General features: G+C 37.0%; 1 protein-coding gene across 1 annotated transcript in view; it reads right to left on the reverse strand.

Moving 5' to 3' along the window:
• VAT1L (vesicle amine transport 1 like) overlaps positions 1 to 24,154 on the reverse strand; it is a 108,334-nt gene that overhangs the window by 58,074 nt on the left and 26,106 nt on the right. The window contains exons 3-5 of the mRNA XM_074282493.1: positions 12,936 to 13,078; positions 7,123 to 7,226; positions 3,310 to 3,365 (exon numbers count right to left, since the gene is read on the reverse strand). Coding sequence (XP_074138594.1) covers positions 3,310 to 3,365; positions 7,123 to 7,226; positions 12,936 to 13,078 — 303 coding nt within the window. The remainder of the gene's footprint in view (positions 1 to 3,309; positions 3,366 to 7,122; positions 7,227 to 12,935; positions 13,079 to 24,154) is intronic.

Raw genomic sequence — 24,154 nt, forward strand, 5'->3', positions numbered from 1 at the left:
TCAGGGCTTCCTAACTTCAGGTCCAGCGTAAATGGCAATGTTGTTGGGAGGATCAAAGGAAAGAATATTCGTAAAGCACTTTGCACAGTGCAAGGCCCATATTAGGCACTTAATAAATGTTTGCCATCTTCTGCTTTGAGACCTTATATTCTAGCTTCTATAGGGAGGCTCGACGCTGACCTTCTATGAATATAAGCATGAGACAGTGGAAAATTGAATTTCTTAGCACAATGATACAATGGAATCATATTAAGAAAAAGACTATTTCGATTCTTTTTGTACAGCAAAATAATTGTTTGGACATGTATACATATATTGTACTTAACTTATACTTTAACATATTTAACATGTATTGGACAACCTGCTATCTGGGGGAAGAAGTGGGGGAAAGGAGGGGAAAAGTTGGAACAAAAGGTTTTGCAATTGTCAATGCTGAAAAATTACCTATGCATACATTTTTTGTAAAATAAATAAATAAATATTAAAAAAAAAGAAAAAGAAAAAGAAAATGACTATTTACCCAGCAATAGCTATCCCATATTCTGAATCACACCAGTTCACACATATTATTTCTTCTCATCTAGAGTTAGAAGCTCTGAATCCTAAAGCTGGACAGAAATAATGCTATCAACCGAGCCATCCTAGAGATGGGATGCTATCTACAATATCTCCTCCGAGTGGTTACCTAGCCTCTCCTAGAAAGTATCCAGTGCCAAACACCTCACTATCTTTCAAATGTTACTCTGGTTTCTCTTCAGATCGTATAAATCTTTCGCCTTTTACTATCTTTCAAATGTGGCCCAAGCAGGACTGGACAACTGTAATTATTAAGAAATTCTTCCTCACATTGAACCAAGTGTCTCATTGTAACATCTACCTTCTGCTTTCTAAGACCATGAAGAACCAGTCTAATCCTTCTTTATAATGACAATTACTTAATGAATTCAATTAATAACACTTAATGAATTCAGTTCAACAAACAAATGAGGCTCCTAATGATGAATCTCCTAGCATAAGAGAGTCTATTGTCCTGCTATACTCTGCTCTGTTGGGATGTCATCTGGAATGCTGTGTTGGCTTTGCATGATATTTTATTGTTTTTTATTTCTTCTTTCCCTTTCTTTTCTGTTTTTTCTAAAGATTTATTTTTTCAATAGCAATTTTTTCAAATACATGCAAAGATAAGTTTTCAATTTTCACCTTTGCAAAACTTTATGTTCCAAATTTTTCTCCTTCCCTTACCCAAGACAGCAAGCAATTCTTCTAAACATATTTCCATATTAGTGTATGACACATTTTAAAAGTAATTATGTCTTGATAAAAGATTCAGTGAAAGGAACTTGGAAGATGCTTAAGAGAAGGAAACAAGCAATTTATTCGGCACTTTTGTGCCAGGCATTGTGATCTCATTTGATCCTCACAACAACCCTGTAATTGTTGTTATCCCTACTTTACAGTTGGGGAATTCAAGGCAGAGATGAAGTGATTTACAGAGTCACATAGGGAAATAAATGTCTGAGGCTAGATTTGAATTCAAATCTTCCTGATTTCAGTCCCAGTGTTCTAACCATTGTGCAAGCTACCTATGGATGGAAAGACAACACAACTCTTGGACAATAATATTGGTATTGTTGAGTCTTTCCAGTCATGTCCAACCCTTTATAACCACATGCAGGTTTTTCTTGGCAGACACTAACTAGTTTGTCATTTCCTTCTCCAGCTCATTTTATAGAAGAGACACTGAAGCAAAGAGGGTCAAGTGACTGCTGAGTGGCACATAGTAAGTGTCTAAATCTCATAGAGATGAAGTTTTTCGGTTCCAAGCCCAGTGCTCTACCATATACTCAGGTTGCCCAGGACACAGTAATAGGAGCGTAATAACAAATGCTTATTGAATTAGCTGGAGATGTGTTAGCCATCTTCAAGTGTTTGAAAAACTGTTGTCATAGAGAGATGAGACTTATTCAATCTGTTAAGAGCTAAGAGCAGTGAGTGGAAGTTATAGGAACACAGTTTTTAAGATTTAAGAAACTGCTAATAATTACAGCTATCAGCAATGGATGAGTTTTGGGAGGTACCAACATCTCTATCTCTAAAGGTTTTTAATTCAAGGCTGAATGATTCCTTTTGGAGAATCTTCTAGATATAGCTTGAATGAAATTCCCTCTGAGACTTCATATAAACTCTGAGATTCTAGCTAGAACATTCAAATTCTACAAATCTTGGTATGTAGCAACAAGCTCAAAATACAAGCTGTCTCTGGTTAGATGACATTGAGCATTTCTTGCATTTTTCCCTCCACCTACCACACCAGAAGAAAACTGGTGCTAGCAAATTAAATGTCCTTATTTTTGTTCTGCTCCTTCAGGTTTTTAAAAATGTAGTCTAATCCTACTAGTGAAAATCAAACACTTTGCTAAGATAAATAACTTCTAAAGAAATATATATATATATATATATATATATATATATATTATGTCTAGTCTATATACAGCTACCTTATCCAATCTTATAGCAGTCTCCTGTATTACTTCTAACATTCTATTTCTTGTGCTATTTGTGCTGGGCCTTGGGACAGAAAGATTTGAGTTCAAATACAGTCTCAGACATTTACTAGCCATGTGATCCTGGCTAAGTCACCTAAATTCAGATTTCTTCAGTTTCCTTATCTATAAAATGGGGATAATAATAGCACCTATCATTCAGGGTTGTTGTGAGGATCAAATGAGATAATAACCATAAATCCCTTAGCATAGCACTTGGCACACAGTAAGCACTATATGAATGTTATTTGAAGGCAGCTTCAAACACTCAATAGCTGTAAAACCTGGACAAGTCTGTTAAACTCTGACTCAGTTTCTCTATCTGTAAAATGGGGATCACAATAGCACTGCCCTCCCAAGAAGAGAATATTTGCAAAGAACTTAACACAGTGCCTGACATATAGCAGGCTTTTAATAAATGCTTGCTCCTTTCATTTTGTTTCCCAATTCCTAATCCCATCTCTAAATTCTGCCCACCTAGAAGTGGACTTGGGACATTTCTCAATTCTTAGACTATTTCCCCTTATTCGAGTTTCCTCTCTGACATTTCAGAAGTAGATGGCCTTTTTCTGACCATCATAGGATTCCCTCCACGAGGTCTAACATCCTCAGCTGTTCAGGCTTCTGGATTTTCCTAAGTGCTCTTTGGCTAATTGGCTTTTTTCCCCTTTTATTGACTATTGGTGCCTATTTGGCACTAGCTTGGCTAGGAAGGCACCCCGCCACGTGAATGTGGACTGCATGTCATATTTCTGCAAATACTCACTGATTTTGCAAAGCTGAAGAAGCTTTTGGTCTCTCCCGTCACGGTGTTTGATGATCCTGTGAAGAGATGACATGGGACATGAGCCACTGAGAAGAAAAATGGCACAATGATAGAGTAAAAGGAAAATTGGAGATGGGTCTGAAATCATAGGCAAGTTGCTTTTACTAATTTTGCCTCAGTTTCCTCATCTATTAGCTTGGATGATCTCCATGACCCCTTCTAGGTCTAGATCCTAAGAAAAATTCTTTGGGGGAACAAAAGTATTGATATTTGTCCCAAAGGAAAGGAATGACATTGTTTGAATCCAGAATTGGAAGGAATTTTAAAAAAATACACTTGAAGTAAGTCCCAATTTCCTTGGAAAGGAAGAGGGGGAAATTGGGAAGAACAAAAGAACTGAAATGTTGGAGGTCATAGTGAATAAGCAGCTGTGGAAAACAAAGACAAAAAACTTGTCACATTTAACTTAGAAGAAAAGCAGAGAGACCATAGCTACTGTGATGTGGTAGAGCACTGGATAGCAGTAGGAGCAATGGATGGAAGCTGTGGAGAGGCAGATTTAGGCCTGATGTAAGGAAAAGCTTCCTAACCATTAGGATTACCCAAAGGCAGTATGGATATCTTCACTCAGGATAGAGTACATTTTCTCCATCCTTGGGGCTATTGGCATGTGGATGGAATTTCCTAGGAACTCTATAAAACAGATTCTTGCTTAGATGTGATGGCCTCTTGGTTGGATTAGATGGCCTCTGAGACCTGTGAAATTGATAATCTGTTAGTTATCATTCAGTGAGGTATCTGAGAATAGCAGAGAAGGAAGGTACCAAAGGCAGTCTGGAGACTTTGGTTTACAGCTCTGCTGCTGATTAGTTGAGACTGAGGATGAGCACTCCCCATGTTCCTTTTTTGGGTCTCAGTAAAATGGAGTTACTGTACTTGACATTAGCCTCCTTTCTGTTCCTCACAAATGCCACTGTTTCCGACTCCATACATTTCCAATGGTTATTCCTCTTCTTCTACTTTCTGGCTTCCTTCAAGTCTCAGCTACAACCTAAATGTCTGCAAGAAGCCTTTCTTAGTCTTCCTCAAGCTTAGTGTCTTCCCTCTGAGCCTACCTCCAATTAATGCATCATGTATCTGCTTTGAATATAGCTGGCTGTATATTGTCTTCTCTATTCCCTGTGAGTTCCTTAAGAGAGGGGCTTGTTGTTTTGCCTTTCTTTGTATCTCTACTATGTAGACCAGCACATGGCATACAGTAGATGCTTAATAAATACTTGTTGACTTGACTTCCTACCTCATAGAGTTAGTTTAAGGAAAAATACTTTGTATATCCTAAAGGTCTAGATCAAAAATGCTTAACCATAGTCCATAGATATCCCAAAGATAGATCTCAATGCATCCATGAACCTAGGTGGGGAAAATATTGTATCTTTATTTTTTACTAACCTTTTTTCTCAAAGGGGGGAGTTAATGGGGGGAGCTAATTCTTTTTTAAAATATATTTTTTAAATTAATAGTTCTGCTTCTTACATCATCATATTTATCCTCAGCAGCCTTCCCTTCTCTTCCCAGAGAGCCATGCCATGTAACAAATAGTATTTTTTTTTCTGAAGCAATTAGGGTTAAGTGACTTGCCCAGAGTCACACAGCCAGGAAGTTAAGGCCAGATCTGTACTCAGGTTCTCCTGACTTTAGGACTGGATCTCTATCTACTCAACACCCAGCTGCCTGTAGTATTTTTATTTTTATTTTTAAAGGAAAAAAAAAAAAAGTTAGCACAATTGGTCGTGTGTGTAGTAACAGCTCTGGACCTTCCCCTTCTTACAAAGAAGTGAATTGAGGATTTTTTCTTATCTCTTCATTCAAGTCATACATGATCTTTATAATTTTCTTACATTCATTTTGTTGTTGTTGTTATATATTCACTGACCTTTAATTAAATTTTGTAATTTTGTTCAATTATTTGAAAGCCTGATTCTGATTAGGGGTTCATAGGCTTCACTAGACTGCCAAAGGGACCAAAAGCTCATGCACAAGCATGTGTGTTCACATGTGCACATACACGCACACACATGTGCACAGGCACACACACGCACACACAAACACACACACACACACACAGAATTAAGAACTCTGGGTCTAGAGAAATGGGAATAATTATCTCCCTGAAATGAAAGATGACTCATTTCACTTGATAACTTTTTTTTGTTATTTTTGAAAAACAAACATTTAGGAGCCCTCTGAAAAAGTGATTTGGGCTGATTTATGTAAGCTCTTCAATACAATATTTGGCTTCCTCCCTGAAATCCTTTTCATATGACACATTCAGGAACAAAGGAGCAAGGTACACAAGGATTCAGAAATCCTTTAACCTCTCAGCTACTGAGGACTCTGTTTTGTCCAAGTCTGTCTTGCTCAGGCTAGAAGTACAGGGCTAATAAGGGTCCTGCCCTATAGAGACTGGCATTTACTTCATTTCCTACATGAGTCAGTTCACCCCCACTTAGGCAGCTAGACTTAAACAGCTTAGCCCACCAAAGCCTGGACCTCCTGAGCTCAAAAGAACTACAACCTTCCTACTGGTTGGTATCACAGGCACTGTCATGCCTATCTCTAGGAACTCTTACATACTTTGAAATGAGGAATCAATCCTAATGTCATTGTGATCAGAAATATCACTCCCAGGAGTCCCTTCTGGACCTCCAGGATCTTTGTGATAGGGATTGAAAAGTGAGATCTAAAAGAGTTCAGAACCAAATGATTTCTTCTAGGAGATCTATGCTCAGTGGTGAAACTGGGCAGTATTTCACATATTGGATGAAAAAGAGCCCAAGTGGATCCTAGTTCTGTAGCGCATTCTGTGTATGACCTTGAACTGGGCTTCCACTCCCTCTTTTTGAAATGATGGGTTTGGGCTAGATGGTCTCTATGGTCTCTTTCAGTTGGGTAATGTATGTTCTATGTCCTAAGATCCTAACTCTGACTAACATTCTGTGCTTCATGTTCTAAGGCCCCTTCCAGCTGGAACATACTCTGTTCTAATTGTTAAGGTCTCTTCTAGTTTTGTTACTTTTTATGCTCCATATTGTAAAGTTCCTTTCAGTTTTGCTCTCCTGTGTTCTAGCTTGAGCTCTTTTCCAATTTGAACATTGAGTCATATTTTCTAGAGTTCTTTCTGACTGCAGTACTCTTTGTTCTCAGATCGTTTACAATTCTAACAGTCTATTCTTTGTGTTTTCCAGTTCCTTCCTGATGTGGCTGTTTTCTTTTAATATCCTGTCTAGCTCTACTATTTTGTGCTCTGTGATTGCAGGTCATCTCCAGCTTGAATGTTCCACACTCTGTGTTCCAAGGTTCCTTTCAGCTCTGACATGCTGCATTTCACATCCCATGATTTCTTTTAGCTCTGTCACTTAAAGTACTCATTATACAAAGGCAGGGTGATGTGGTAGAGCCAGAATGGTGTTGGAAATGGGAGAGGCAGATTTGAATTCTGGTTCAATCACTCAGTAGGTCTATGACTATGGGCAAGTCACTTCACCTATGTCTCCTCATGTGTCAAACTGGTGATAACAATAATTGTTCTAACGTGGTTGTGAGGAAAGTACTTTATCCATTTTAAAAGGGTCATAAAATTATGTCATTGTTATTTCTTGTCTGGAAATTGGGTCCATCCCAGGAAATCATTTGATTATTTCCTTTTCCTCTTTTGTCCTACCCCCTAAATGGAACAAAACAAAACCTTAAATTGACAACTGGGTTATTCAAGATAATTTTCATGGATGTGTGCACCACATTTTTTATACTCACCATATAAAATATATGTTCCCAGAGGTTTGAGAAGACTGAGGCCTTTTCCCGTGTTTTCTCCACATAGACAGTCCAAGACAATATCTACACCTTCTGGAGAGATTCTGAATGGTGGAGAAACAAAGATAGGTATTTGTCAGGGAACAGAGAAGGTTATCCCTTTTCCCCTTCCTGCTTATTCTTAATTATAAATTAGCTTGACAGAGAGAAAATCTGGAGGGACACTATTGTTGTTTTCCAGTCATATCCAACTCTTCATGACCCCATTTAGGGGTTTGGGACCAAGATATTAGAATAATTTGCCATTTCCTTCTCCAGTTCATTTTATGGGTGAAGGACTGATGCAAAGAGAGTTAATAAGGGCCTGTTCAGAGCCACATAGCTAAATGTTTGAGGCTACATTTGATCTTAGAAAGATGAGTCTTCCCAAGTCCAGGCCAGGAACTCTATTCACTATGCTACCTAGCTGCCCAGAGAGATATGCTAGCTATTAGAAATGATGTCTAAAATGATGTCACACTAAGAGGGATAGGAATTATTTTGATTTGAAGGCAGAATGAGGAACAAAGTGTGAAAACTGAAAAGAGGCAAAGTTAAACTTCGTAACAATTACAGCTGTCCAAAAGAAAAGGGCTGTCTCCCAAGGCAGTAAGTTTTTTTTCACTGGAGAGATCAGTTGTCAGGAATGATGACTTTTGGGGGAGGGGTGTTGGACCAGATGGCTCCTGACATCCCTTTCAATTCAAAAACCCATCTGTGTGCACCTAGACATGATACATGCAATGCAATCACCATATACAATGTTCTGTGGCTACATGTGTGTGCCTTCTATGTCCTTACTGCTTTATAATATCAATGGAGGAAGCAAAACCAATATCCTATAGTATTTGTAGGGTTGGCACAGTAGTTGCTTCATAGTAGCTATTTGTATTTCACCTTTTCTCGAAGAAATGATGAGGTGGGAGGAGGAAAGAGAATGAGAAAGGGGGAAAGAAAGAAGTGTGGAGCTTCCTAGTAATGAAGATATCTGAAAGTAAAATGGGCTGCCTCTAAAAGCAATGAATTTCCCATGGGAGATTTCCATGTGGAGCAGGACATTCATGAGTGAAAAAACTATTTCAGTTATGATTTCTGAGTTTTTTTCCTAGTTCTGAGATTCTACTGTTCCATGTGGCACTTTGACTGAAATAGTATTTTCTTAGGCACAAACTTCCAAACTACAAAATATTTGGCAATAATTAGACCTTCTGCTTACAGCCTCATTATTGAGAAGGCAAAAACAAATTCCATTCATTTGGGTCTATTATAATTATCACTCCATACCAAAATGCCTGATCTCAGAGAATAACACAGCTGTAAAAACATTAGTAACTCTCTTTAATTAAGCAATTATGTTAAACAGCAGGACCTTTCTTGGAAATGAAACTCCTTCAACAAAAGTCCCAATTTCCAATCCCAAAAATCAAGGACTACCTTTGGGTATCCATCACACCTACAGGGCAATTGTCTAGTGGTTGAGCCTGGAGAAACATTTCATGGTCTTTTCTTTCTCATACTTCAAGAAACAATGAACCAAGGTGTATGTGACAACTGGAAAAACTGCCCTTTACTGAAAAATTATTTTTACACTATGGCTGCATTCTATCTCTCTAAACCTTAATCTCATCTCTTCCTCTCTTCCCTCAGTGTACATTCAAGCTAAACTAACCTATTCTTCAATTTGGATGCTCTCATTTTTCTCTCTTTGCTCACAGCTTTTCCCATGCTCATAATGGTCTCTTTACTCCCTTTCCTCTCCTTTTATGGAAATCCTTCCCTTACTTTAAAGCTCATCTCCTCCAGAAGGCCACCTTCCCTGAGGATCCTGCTTACAATGATCTCTCATTCCTCTCTTAGACATTTCTTTATCATATTCATGTTTGTCTCTTATCTATACAAGTCTATCTTTAAGCCCCCAAACTGATCTCACTAGGTTATATAAGCTCCAGAATGTATCTGATTTCAGCTTGAAGTCTGCTGGGTTTAATCTATAAGTTTGATGAACTGGAATATAACTAAGATTAGCCCAGAGTCTCCTGGAAGTCCCCCTCAGGATAAAACCTTTTCATTGTCTTGGTCAGTGTGAGCTGTAGTCTATCTAATTGTGAATGGGAAGCAAGAAATCAATCTCTTATCTAAAGCCACTTAGGCAATGCAGAGAATCAATGTTCCCTTGGAAACCATCTGAGCTGGACACAGAGGATGTTTGATATCATCCTTTTCCAGGTAGAAAACTCCTCTCTCTACCCCATCCAATCATTTGCCAAATCTAGTTGATTCTACCTCTATAACATATTTCACATTCATCCATTTTCTTCTTTCCAGTCACACAACACCAACCAAATTTATGCTCTGGCCATTTTTCACCTGGTTTATTACACTAGTTTCTTATAAGTTCCCCTGCACTTGGGTCTCTTCTCTTCCCTTCATCCTCTAAACAACAACCAAACTGATATTCCTAATACCAGTTCTTTAATTTTACTAAAGAAGCTATTCCTTCTTGGACTGAATACAAACTTCTTTGCCATTTAAAGACCTACCCAATTTGGGGTCCAATCTATCTTTCCAGCTTGATGAGCTTCTTCCCTCTCTTCTCCCTTTCCCTCTTTCCCCTCCTCTCTCCTCCTTCCCCCTTCCCCTCTACCTCTTTCCCTCTCTTCTCCTCCCCCATCTTCTCTCCTCTCCCTCTACTTCCCCCTTTCCCCCCTCTGTCCCTTCTCCTTCTCCCCTGGCCCCATTTCTGGAATGTTCTGCACTCACCTTTCTTCATCTACTGTATCTCTTGCTCCATTCATGTGACGCCTCCTCACCCTTGATTAACCACTGATGCTATTTCATATTCATTCTGTATCTTTTTTTGTAAACTTCTTTTTGTCCATATTGTATCCTCCTAGGAGAATGGAAGCTCCCCAAATTTAATAATTTTTTTTTCTTTCTCTTTCAAACATGGCAGCTGCAGGCTGCTCAGAGCCTCAGGACCAGGAAGGCTTGGGTTCGAATCCTGCTCCAGCCACACAATGGCTGTGGGATCCCTGGGCAAGGCACATTAGCTCTTTAGGCCACTCTAAAATGATGAGCTACAGAGAAGGTGCCAAGTTCCATTGGTAGGAGGAGTTTCCCGGTCCAGGATTTCTCATGACCAGTGAAATGCCTGGACCAGGTCCAGAGCCTCCTGTTCCAACCTCCAACACCTACCTTAGTGCTTCATACTTAGGAATAGTTGTTGCATTGAGCTACATTGGGAGTGGAGCCAAGATAGCAGAGAGAAGACAAATCTTCCTCCCTTCCTTTAGAATTAACACCAGAGAAAAGCTCTGAATTAATTTGGGTGTGAAAGAACCCACAAATATTCAGTGTAATAATTTTCTAGCTTAAGATGTCTTGCAGGGACTTCAGGAAATCTGTTTTAATTGGGCAGGGCGGAATGCACTCTGGGAAGACCCAGCAGAAGAATCAATGGGAGGATCTCAGCCAAAATATAGCAGTGTTGGTTACTTGGAACTGGTTCAGAAGCCAGTGGATCAGCAGACCAGTTGTGAGATCTCCAACAGAACTACAGAAGAAGTGTGAGCCCCCCAACCCTAGAATAACTTGGCCAGGCCTACCCAGCAGAATGGGAAAGCTTTCAGCACCACCAGTCCCAGCAGCAGTCAGTGAGAAGCCCCTGTCCTCCTGTAGAGGAAACTTGGGGCAATCTCCCCTGTGCTCTAGGAGCAGAAGTCAACTTTTGAAAATGAGCAAAAAAGCAAAAAGAGCTCTGGCTATGAATGACATGAATGACTCAATGAGATATCAAAAAGTCAACCAAACCAAAAAAATGAATTAGGGTTACATTGAATTTAGTCTTTATAACCTAAGTGCAAAGCTCTAAACACACCTGGCATTAAAAAAAAAATGACATGAAATGCAGTTGGTTCTTTCAAAGATATTGGGGAGCTGTAGCTTTCTCTCCCTGTTTCAGCTCTCAATGCTCTGACTCCCTCATCTTTTATTTTTCTCTTTTCTTCTTTTCTCTAGGTTCTCTCTTCTCTCTCCCTATTTTCTCTTCCCTTCCTCCTTGTCCTTTCTTCAGGTTCTTTTTTATTTCCCCCTTTTTCTTTCCTAATAATTTACTGCCATTATTTTTGAAAGAGTTCTTAAAAATGTTCTATTGTAAATTTCCCTGAGTAGTAATTACTTTACAATTCTTCAATAAAATGTTCACTAAAATACTCCTGCCTCTTTATTAGGAAATTCATTTCTTTTTATTATGCCTTTCAATTCTAGCTTGGCTTCTGCCTAAGCTCCAGTAATTCATTCTTGCTCAGTGAGGTCAATCAATCTCAAGCCACCATCCCTACCTAATGTTGATATCCCCTCAACAATTTCCAACCTCAGCCACACTTAAGAATTTTAGTCCCCAATCTACAAAGGCTGAGAGACAATTCACCCCATCTATAAAGACTAAACACAGAAACTGTTTGGTCAGGTCTAGAGGACATACAGAGGCAAATAAGCCAGGATCTCATTTCTGTATACAAGGAGCTGATACCTAGATATCTCCCTGCTTCCTCAGATTTAATATGCCTCTAAATGACCTTATCATACTCCTCCCCAAATGAGCTCCAATTCCTTGACTCTATTGATGTTACTATTATTCTTTCAATCAGCCAGTCCCCAAATCTCTTGACTTTTTTCTTACCATTTTGTTTTCCGTATTTGTTGGCATTCCCAAGTTTTATAAATTTTCCCTCTAAAGTCTCTTCCTTTCCATCCCCACTCTGATCCCTGCCCTTGTATCCTCAACACCTGGATCCCTATTACAGGCACCCTCTTCGGGCATATAACCTTACCCTAGCTCACCCCTATGGTACTCCTCATCCAACTTATAAATACTGCCAGATGTTTAATCATTAACTGACCTTATTATGTCACTTCACTACTTAAAACTCAAGATGTAATCACTTGTTATCATTAATCAATTACAGCCTAGAAGATTCTAAGTAAGTTTGGGATAAAAGGCATCCTGTGATTCTCTCTCATGGCATTAAAGGGATTCTGCTCTTTAAAGTTATGCCAGTAGAGTATAATCTCCAAAAGATTCTACCAAAATGGAAATGAGTTAAGTAAAGGCTCATTGTTCACGGATCAGACTAGCTAGGAGTGGAAATGTTCATAACCAGAGAGTGGGCTGCCAGAAGACGGATTTTTCAGCAGAGGATGCAGACACAGAGAAAAATCAAAGACTTTTGAAATACTCAACTCTGTGAAGAGGATTTTGCTCAGATCTGGGGGAACTGCAAAGACCAGTGACATACCATCCATACCTTCAAAAAGCTTTCAGTCTAATAGGAGTGATTATAAAACATCAGAATATAATTGCATAAGTTAAAGTGCTATGAAATCCAACTTATGGATGAATGAATCAGAAAAGTCTTCTTAAAAGTGGCATTTAAGCTAGAACTTGGAGAAAGGAGGGGGAGCAATGAAGATATGATGGAGTACAAATTAAGAAAACTTCTTAGACACAGGGAAGCTGAGCATAAAGGGAATAAGTATGAAATCAGGCTGGGGAGGCAGGAGGGTACCAGATGGAGGAGGACCTAAGATGCCAATTTGGAGTAGGTAGATTTATTCAACAAGCAATAGTTAGCCAATGATGAATTTTAGAACAAAGAAACAATGTTTAAATAAAAGATAAGCATAAAACATCCCAAATTGGAGTGATTTTCATTGTGCTATTAGATACAGGTCAGAGGGATACCATGAGGCAGCTTTGTGGGTTAATATCCTACCTTTTAACCTCCTGCACATAGTCAGCATTTCTGTCAAAGAGGTGGGTGACTGAATCTTTGATGGCTTCATGCTTGAAGGAAGAAGCAGTTCCAAAGACTGTGACATTGGGGATGGTTGAGCAGAGTTGGGCAACAGCCTGGCCCTGAAAATCAAAGTCATTACATTAGACATCGATGGAACATGTTAGTGCCAATGTCCATAGCTACATTTTACAGGTCTTGGGGCATTCTCTCTCTCCCAGCCTCTAGTCTAATATACAGCCTTACTAACAAAAATCAGGCTCATAAATATTTATATTCTTCTATTTCCCAAATCAGATCATATCACTGCTCTATATCAAACAGCTGAATGCCTCCTCATGACCTATTGAATAAAACACAAACTTCTTATGGGGCATTTAAGACCATCTAGCTAATTTTTCCAGTCCCACTTTTACATCTATCACCTTCAGGTGCCTCACACCCTAGTGAAACAAATTACTTTGCAAACTTAGCTCACACTATTTCCTTCCACTCAAGGGATTAGCTACTCCAGGGGTTTAATCACTTTTTGTTTTCTGGATTCCTTAAGCAATCTAATGAAACCTGTAAATGAAACCTGTAAACTCCTTCTTAGAATACTGCTTTTAAATGCATGAAATAAATTACATAAGAAATCAAAGGTTAATGAAAATAAAGACATTTTTTCCAATTTAAGTTCACAGAATTCCCCAAATGGATTCCTCAGGAGTCAGTGAACTATTGGTTAAAGACCCCCAAACTGACTCCTATGCCTCAAACATACTCCCTAATTTTTAAAAATTAGAAACCAGACAAACGAGAATATTTCCTTATAAAAAGAAAAACAGAAAAAAAGATTATGGGACTGTGAATCTGTATGTATAGATTTTTTCAAAATATGCTATTAAATTTAACACATTTGTCAACACTATTCCATTTGTCTATGTCTTTGGAACCTCCTGGCCTCTTATATTTATTTTTTAAAATTTTTAATTGATGCTCTTTTCTTTTTTATATCACTATAATAATCCTCCTATATACTCCCCAATAACCTCTCCCTGAAGAAAAAAGCCATCTCCTTCTTGTAACAAATAGTCAAGCAAAATAAAAGAGCACATTAACCTTGTCTGAAAATGCATGTCTCATTCTGCAGTTCTACTCCTGTATCTCTCAGGGAAGAGGTGGGTCTTTTGGAATTTTTAGCAGTCACGTTATTGATCATAGTTCTTAAGTCTTCTCAGTTATTTTCCTTTACAATGCTGTAATCATTACATGACTCACACTTTATTATTTTTTTTAATCTCTGTGTCTTTATTCATAGTAATGTCTATGACTGGAATTTATTCCTTCCCCATATTTCTACCTAGTGTCATTCTAATTATCCTTCAAGACCCAAAATTTCATGAAGTTTTTCCTGATGAAGTTATCTTTCCTTTCTTAGGGTCATTCAATGACATTTTGCTTGTCCTTCTTTTCTGTGTTAATTGAATGTTAAAATGATCTGGAACCATTTCACATCCTCCTCTTAGACTGAGTTGCATAAGGACACGATTATAGTCAAGTATTTCCCACAAAATCCAGCATAATGTTCTGCACACATCAGGTACTAATAATGTTTTAAATTAAATTAATATTAATAATTATATTTAGTTATTTTAATTTAATATTAATAATTATATTTAGTGACTAGAATTCAAGCTATTACTGAGGAATACAGCCACATGGAAAAAAATGTGTGATTTTTAAAAATTCTAAATTACCTGAAGAATATTATACACATTTAGCACAAGATCAAGAACATTACTATCAACTGAATTTCTTAGTCCTGAAGATAAATTTAATGATATTATCACTGTGTCTGTGTAGGAGCTTATGTCACAAAACAAAGAGGAAATATATCCATTGAAGTAAACTGCAGGAAGCAATACTTGTTTATTGTATTAATTACAGGTCTTCACATTAGTGACAAAATCAGATAGGAAATGCAATTTCCTCATCACTGTTAAAATTAGAAAATCAGATACAGAATATGTCAAAGTTGAAAGGGGCCTTAGAACATACAACACAGGATGTCAGATTTGAAAGGACTCTGAACACAAAATGTCAGAGTTAGAAGGTACTGTTTTCTATAACCCCTTCATTTTACAGAGAAGAAAACAGACTTGAGAAGGGGCGACAAGTGGCTCAAACGATACAATTATGTAGGTAGAGTTGGGAATTAAATCCAGATCTTCAATTCTCAGTTCAATGTTCTTTCCATAAGTCCATGATGCCTCCAAAATTTGACATTCTGCATTAAGTTGGCAAAGGAGATGATTCTGATCCCTTGTTAAAGTCTTATTAATATGCCTGCCCCTGACTGGAATGGAAAAATTTAGAATAAAAAATTAGTATGAATTTGTGCCTTTCTACCTTTTAAGTCTCATTTCCTACTTTCCAAAAGGAACCAGTCATCCTGAACTACCTGTGGTCCTCATATATTTTCTACAGTTTTCTATATCTTGCCCATTGCTTATTCCAATCTATATAATTTCTCTGGTTTTCTGTAAGTCCCAACTAAAATACCACCCTCTCCCCCTCCTTTTTTTTTTTTAAACAGAAGGCTTTTTCTAACCTCTTTTCATTCTAGTGCTTTCCCTCTGCTACTTACATCTATTTTTCTTGTGTATGGCTTGTTTTGCATATATGTGTTTGTATGCTGTCTCATTTGTTGGATTACAAGATTTTTTGAGGGCAGGAATGGTCTTTTGCTTCTGGGGTTTAATATAGTGCCTAACACATAGTTGCTATTTAATGAATGTTTATCTATTGGCTGGAATGTCAGCCCTACCACTTTGCCTGCTGAATTATTAATCATCCTATAAGTAGTCAAAGGACAATTTACACAGGAAGATGTGCAAATTACAAATGACCACATGGAAACTTATTCCAAATCACTAATAGTAAGAATGAAAATCAAAACAATTCCCAAACTTCAATTCACACAACACAGACTGGGCGAAGATGATAAAAAAAATGACAAAACAGTCAAAGCTACAGGAGTTGTAGGAACAAAGGTACATAGCTACAAAGCTTTTCTATTTCTTAAATGATAATTTTTCTATCTTCTTATTCTATAATAACATCATTTCCAAGTAGATAACTACCATTTCCCCTACCCATCAAGCCCTGCTTTGCACCAAAGAATAAAAGAGAGAAAAGACTATAGGAAAGCAAACCAACATATTAAATCAGTCTGGCAGTATAGGCAATGTTCCACACCATAGTCCTATATCTCTACAGAGAAAGGAGGGAAGTATATTTCTTCCTTCTTCTCTGGGGCCAGTTTACTGGTTACAATTATATTTCTCAGTCTCCCCATTTTTATTTAATCCATTTGTGTTGTAGTAATCGTGTACAGAATTTTATTCTTCCTCTGCTTTCTTCACTCCGCAACATGCTGACACAATGCTGATGGAGCTATAAAGTTATCCTGCTATTCAGGATTTCAAATCAGAATTAATACAAGGAGAGTAACTAAATTGTCAATAGATTTTGGCCCAGCAAATGATTGGACAAATACCTCTCAAAGATGTAAATACATTGAGACTAAGTTGAAATAATATGTACCAATATAGTCATAATACCTCTTTGTCATAATATGCCCATTACCTGGGAAATGGCTGGGAAAAAATGATGCTACATAATGAAAGAGAATATTAATTATTTTTACAGTTAAAGGTTCTGATAAAGGTCTCATTTCCAAAATATATAGAGAATTGATCCTAATTTATTAAGAAATCAAACCATTCTCCAATTGATAAATGGTCAAAGGATATGAACAGACAATTCTCAGATAATGAAATTGAAACTATATCCACTCATATGAAAGAGTGTTCCAAATCACTACTGATCAGAGAAATGCAAATTAAGACAACTCTGAGATACCACTACACACCTGTCAGATTGGCTAAGATGACAGGAACAAATAATGATGAATGTTGGAGGGGATGTGGGAAAACTGGGACACTGATACATTGTTGGTGGAGTTGTGAAAGAATCCAGCCATTCTGGAGAACAATCTGGAATTATGCCCAAAAAGTTATCAAACTGTGCATACCCTTTGACCCAGCAGCGCTACTACTGGGCTTATATCCCAAGGAAATACTAAAGAAGGGAAAGGGACCCGTATGTGCCAAAATGTTTGTGGCAGCTCTTTTTGTAGTGTCTAGAAACTGGAAAATTAATGGATGCCCATCAATTGGAGAATGGTTGGGTAAATGATGGTATATGAAGGTTATGGAAAATTATTGTTCTGTAAGAAATGACCAACAGGGTGAATTCAGAGAGGCTTGAAGATTTATACGGACTAATGCTGAGTGAAATGAATAGAACCAGAAGATCGCTGTACACTTCAATGCTATATGAAGATGTATTCTGATGGAAGTGGATATCTTCAACATAAAGAAGATCCAACTCACTTCCAGTTGATCAATGATGGACAGAAACAACTACACCCAGAGAAGGAACACTGGGAAGTGAATGTAAATTTTTAGCACTACTGTCTATCTACCCAGGTTACTTATACCTTCGGAAGCTAATAATTAATGTGCAACAAGAAAATGGTATTTACACACATTTATTGTATCTGGGTTATACTGTAACACATGTAAAATGTATGGGATTGCCTGTCATCTAGGGGAAGGAGTAGAGGGAAGGAGGGGAAAATCTGGAAAAATGAATACAAGGGATAATGTTATTAAAATTATTCATGCATATATACTATCAAAAAATTTATAATTATAAAATTAATAAAAAAAGAAATATAATATTATTGTACAGAAAGAAATGGTGAATGGAGAAGCAAAAAAGATTTGTATGGATAGATGCAAAGCAAAAATAAAAGTACCAGGAAAAAATATATAAAATGACTATAGTCATATAAATGAAAGAAATCAGTATAAAGGAAGTTGAGCCTTGAATAATGGGGGAAAAAAAAATCAATGTAAGTCCAGGAGAAGAGATAATAAACCACACTTCCTCTCTTATAAATGAGTAATGTGGAACTACCAGAATGAAATAATCTATATACTATCATATAGAGTTCCTATGCTGGATATTTGTATTCAATTTCTTTTACAAGGGAAGGTTCAGTCTGGATGGGACTGAGAAATAAATGTAAAATAAAGGCATCAATAAAATATACTTAAATTATTTGACAGTCCTTTAAAAGTATCAGTTCAAATGCCACCATAAACTTCCTATTAGCCACAGATGGAAATAATCTTTCCCTTTCAATCTCTTGGCTTTTTGAAGTTATCATCATATTTTAATTAGAATTTTTTAAAAAATTCATAGTGATTCCATTGGAACAGGAAATTTTTGGTGAGGAAACTGCCAATTCAGATAAGCAATTATTCTACAATATTTAGTCTGTTTTAGGTCACCTGGTTCTCTGAGATATTATGTATCTTGACTAAGGTCATGCAGCCAGTATGTATCAGAATTGAGACTTGAAAACAGATTTTCAAACTGTTCTTCCTAACTCTACTGATTGCAACACACTGCCTCTTCTATTATGTTTGTTAAAACAATTAAGAGTGGAAAGGATTTGTTCTAGAAGTTCTCTCTCCTAATCCATTTCAGAAACAAGAATTCTTTTCAAAACATTTTCAACAGGTATTTATAAAACCTCCATATGAAGGCTTTTGGGGGATGGGAGCTTATTGTTGGACAGTTCTAAAAACATATTAATTTCAGGTCTGTTTTCATATAACGTCCCCCTAATACTCTAAATTTTACCATCTCGGGTAAAACTCAACAAGTCAAATTCCTCTTTCACATCAGATATCTCTCCCATGTCTTCCAAGTCTTCTCCTTTCCAGACTAAACTTTCCCAGTTCTTTCAATCAATGCTCACATGATGGTTCCCAATTTTCTCATTATTTTGTTCATTATTTTCTGGACATTCTCTAGCTTGCCAGTATCTCTCAAAGTATAAGAGCCAAATAGCCAAACTCAGTATTCTTGATGTATCTAATCACATCAAGTTAGTGAGCCAAGTACATAAAAGTTATATGTGGGGAAAAAATGGAATGCTTCATATCTCCTCATCTCTGACACTGATGTCACTCTGGTACAAGCCCTTCTCACCTGAAACTTAGATTTTTGCATTAACCTACTGGTTGCTCTTCCTCTCTCAAATCTCTCTTCATTTCATTCCATCTTCCACTAAACTGTCAAACTAATCTTCTTAAGACACTGAGCTGACCATGTCACCTCCTTTTCAATACATTCCCTGTCACCTCTAGAATCAAACATGACATCCTCTGGTATTTAAAACTATTCACAATGTGAGCCCCTCCTGTCTTTCAAGTTTTCTTATATCTTCTATCCTTCCCCACTTATAACGTATCCAGTGATACTGACTTCCTTGATGTTTCTCATGTAAAAAACTTCATCTCCAGACTTAGCATTTTTACTGGTAATTTACTATGAATGGAATACAGTCCCTCCTTATCTCTGCCTATTAATTTCCTTGGCTTCTTTTAAATTGTAGCTGAATTGCAATTTTCTGAGTCTTCCTGGCTCCCCATCCTCCATCTTAATTCCAGTGCTTTCCCTGTATTGATTATTTCTAATTTGTCTAGCATAAGTTTGTATAGTTTTCCCACATTATTTCCCCTATTAGACTATGAGCTTCTTTGTATTAGCACAGAGGCTTGCCATACAGTGGATGCTTAATAAACGCTTATTGACTAACTGACCAGAGCAGAACTATCACTTTCCTCAAGAATTTTATTAATGTACGCTATAAAAGGGAACTGTGAAGCCTCTCAGCTATTAAAACTCCTGTGGTGGTTGTATTGGATTTTTCTACTGTCGGGGATATATTTGTGTGTGTGCGCGTGTGCACACATATGCATGTATAAAAATGAATTCTTAAGTCATGAAAAACAAATTAGCTTTTAGTTTCTTTGCCTACTTTCTTTCCATTTTCAGGAATTGTACTATCATTTGATTGCTACTTTAAAAATGATTTTCTTAGTAAAGGGCCAAAAAACAAACAAAAACAACAACAAAAACAACAAAACAACAACAACAACAAAAATATAAGTACCATGGATTTGTTTTCAGAAAATCTGGATTCAAATCTCAGCATCTGAGCCATCTTAGATAAATACCTTCCCTTCTTTTCATCTGTTCCCTCCTTGGTAAAAAAAAAAAGCAAGCTTTGGACCAGATGGTTCCTAAGCTTCCTTCCAGCTCTAAATCCTTTGGTCCTATTTATCCAAATTTCCTTTCTGTCCAAATGGCACTTGCCATAATGGAAGTCAGTTTTCCTAATGCAGCAAAATGATTTGGCTCACTAAAATTGCTTTCTGGGAAATGCAGAATATAAGAAAAAGCAATAGTGGATTTAAAAACAATTAAAATTCTATAATTATAACTTTTTTTTTTGAAAGTACATTGTATGGCTAATTTTTTTTTTTTTTACAACATTATTCCTTGCACTCACTTCTGTTCTGATTTTTTCCTTCCTTCCCTCCACCCCTTCCCCTAGATGGCAGGAAGTCTTATACATATTAGATATGTTATAGTATATCCTAGATACAATATATGTGTGCAGAACAGAATTTCTTGTTGCACAGGAAAAATTGGATTCAGAAGGTAAAAATAACCTGGGAAGAAAAACAAAAATGCAAACAGTTTACACTCATTTCTCAGTGTTCCTTCTCTGGGTGTATCTGATTCTGTTCATCATTGATCAATTGGAACTGAATTAGATCTTCTCTTTTTGGAAGATATCCACTTCCATCAGAATACATCCTCATATAGTATTGTTATTGAAGTGTATAATGATCTCCTGGTTCTGCTCATTTCACTCAGCATCAGTTGATGTAAGTCTCTCCAAGCCTCTCTGTATTCACCCTGCTGGTTATTTCTTACAGAACAATAATATTCCATAACATTCAAGGCAATGTTGGATTTAAGAAGTTTGGAACTATAATGATCTCATTTAGGTTATAAGGTAAAATTTTCAAAGGCACAAATATGAAGGAGGTCTGTAGCACTGGCTAGAGGGGAGATTCTGGATGAAAAAAGGGGTGATTTCTGATTGAAAAAAATAAATTGTGAGAAAGCAAACAAGAACGGCCACTAATGGAATTATAGATTCTAAATTCCAAGAAACGTAAGAGTTTTTTATCTCATTTTACTTTTACCTAAAGCATGAATCCAAACAACTGGTTAACAAATGGCCATCTAACGTCCTCTAGAAAACCACTAGTGACAAATGGTTCACAACTTCTCAAAGCCCTCCGTTCTATTTTGTTGGATCTCTCCAATTATTAAGTTTTCTAAAATCTAAATCTGCCTCTTTTGAGCGTCTACCTCTTGATCCCAGTGTTGTTCTCTAAGGGCAAGCAGAAAAGTCTAACCTTTCTTGTTCATAACAGACTATCCAAACTTGAAGACAGGATCATATCCCTCCCAAGTCTTCTCCTAGGCACTACTTTTCCTAGAACATAGGAGCCGCTTAATAAATTACTGTTTGATACAAAACATATCCAGTTCTTCAACTAATTATCACATAGAATGGTTTCCTAGTCACTAATCACTTTAGCCATCCTCTTCTAGCTATAGTCTAATTTGTTAATATACTCACTAAAATGTGGCAGTCAGAATTTAACTTACACAATAGCTTTTATTAATGAAACATTTTTTCCCCTGCAAACTCACAATAAAAAAAACTCTAGAGATTTGGACACTTCAACTTAACCTAATTCAGAGGATTATTTTCAATACATAGATCTATAGTCTCTTTGATTGAAGCCTTCCACTGAAACCTATTTGTAGTAAGAGATGCCCATGGGTCCCTAAAGGCTAAACCAGAAGGTCATAAGCTCTGGTAGGTAGATGGTGCCAAAGATGGAAAATGACTTTCCCAAAGTTCCATAGTTAATAAGTGAAAGAAATAAATTTAAAATTAAAATATTCTGACCCCTTGTCTAGAGTTTATTCTATTGCTAGGCAGCAAGAGTAAGATTCTAAGAAATGATAGTTTATGGAAAGTTGGTAATTTTACAAGAGCTACAAAGGCCAGTGAAATCTATTTGGTCCTAGAAGAGTTGCTGAATGAGGAAAGCATATTAATGGATTATTTAAAGACAAGGGAAGGAAGTCAACAGATAATCATTTTAAAGACATTTCACATGTTTATATCACTTCAAGTTTTGCAAAACACTACATATCTCAATATCTACCTCTATGCCTATATATAGATATACATCTATATGTATCTCATCTCACTTGATCCTCAAGAAGATCCTATGAAAGTAATGAGTATTATCACCATTTTACAAAGAAGTAAACTGGGGCCCAGAGAATTCATGAGTTAGTCAGCAAGAAAGTGCGAGAATCAAGATTTGAATCCAAGTTACCAGGCTGCCTCTCCATGAAGAGGTATCTCCTATGTGGAAGGATAGGCTAAAATGTCTACTTCTGACAAGAAGCATGAATTGCATGACACAAGAAAGGGCTGATTGACCTAACAGGTGAAGGTCATAGACAATGATTCAATAGCATGAGGCAGTTAGACTATCTGCTGTGTTTGGAGGAGGGGGATTACTACCCTGGAAATGACCTCTGAGGTTCCTTCCCACTTACAGAGTGTGATTCTATTAACACAAAGCTCAGGAATGAACGTTCATACCACTAACCATGTGGTAATTTCACAGAACAGAACAAGCACAGTGCTGGCTTAAAATATTAACATTTTTGGTCTTCTTAATGAATTCTTTGTTGGAGTTTTCGCCTGATCTCTGAAAAGCAAATACTTTGTGCTCACTGGAGTCTTTGTTGAAAAATTTTAAGTACCTTTGGTATAAAAATTGAGATTAACTCTTGGCTTGGGGCTCAGGATATGGGAGTAATTTACACAGAGTAGAGAGGGAAAATCCTTTTTCTCTTCCCTCCCCTCTATATTCCCTTGACCAAGAGCTGAATTAAAGAATCCTAGATACATAAATCTAAGAGCTGGAAAGGAAGTTAGGATGGACCACATATCATAGAATATTAAAGTTGGAAGGTGCCTTAGAACATAAAATGTTGGAGCTAAAAGAAACTTAGAACAAAGAACACTGAATGTTGACACTACAGACTATGCAGTTTAGTCATCTTATTTTATCAAATAAGGAAACAGGTACCTAGAGGAGAAATGATTTGTCCAGGATCACATAATGAGTCAGAGTTTGTATAGAAATTCACATCTCCTGATAGCCATTCCCTCGTTCCTTCCACTATGCTGACTGCCTCTCAATCAATGGAATGCTGAATTATTGTCATTCCATCCTCTAGATTATTTTAAACTTATCTGAGAAATATCTCATTTCTTTATCACTATCACTTGCTGCCTCATGTGGAATTCCATATGGTTTATGAATCAGATTTTGTACTTTTAAAGCTTGTACAACCATTTGGATCATAGAGGAGTAAATATGAGCATGTTTAGGACAGTTGGCTGAGGTACAGACAGGGCTTGGTTCTAGACAATCTGGGAAAAGAGAACATCCAATAATTCAGTTGTTCATTTGTGATTCATTTATTAACTAATCAAGTCCCACTCTCATGCCTCATCATGGTGTAAAGACAACATAAAACTCTGAAAAGTCTATTTGTGCATGTTAGGGAAGAGCAAGCTCTAGCAGGTTCTACCATGCTGAGAAAACTTTAAGTATAGCCTAATCTGAGTGTCTATTTCTCATTCCCATTCCCCAGCTAAGAATGGAGAGAAGCTCATTGCCAGTAGGTTGACCACTTAGAGATGAATTTCTTATTCATGAAAATGCATAGAACAAAATTATAAAATAGTCTTCAGCACTATTATAGCTCCTTTCTGCTTCTCCAGGAGCAATGGGAGAGTGGAAGAAAAGGGAAAAGAGGTTGTGAAGATTCTTTTAGACCATCTCTAAACATTACCTTAGTTATTAGTACTCTAAATGTGAGATCCCTGATCCAGTGACCAACAAGTGGATCTTCTTATGGAGGAAATTAATCATATAAATCTTAACACTCACTATAAACAAAACCAGAAAATAAAAGGAAGTTGCAGCTAAATGGAAAAGGGCATAATAGGTTCATGTTGAATTGGCAAATAAAGAAGATGACTGATATGTTTTTCTTGCATGTCGGAAGGAAAGAAGAAACATTTTCTGTAACATTTGTTCATTTTGTAATTC

Source organism: Sminthopsis crassicaudata, chromosome 1 (assembly GCF_048593235.1).
Source record: "Sminthopsis crassicaudata isolate SCR6 chromosome 1, ASM4859323v1, whole genome shotgun sequence".
Classification (NCBI taxonomy): Eukaryota; Metazoa; Chordata; class Mammalia; order Dasyuromorphia; family Dasyuridae; genus Sminthopsis; species Sminthopsis crassicaudata.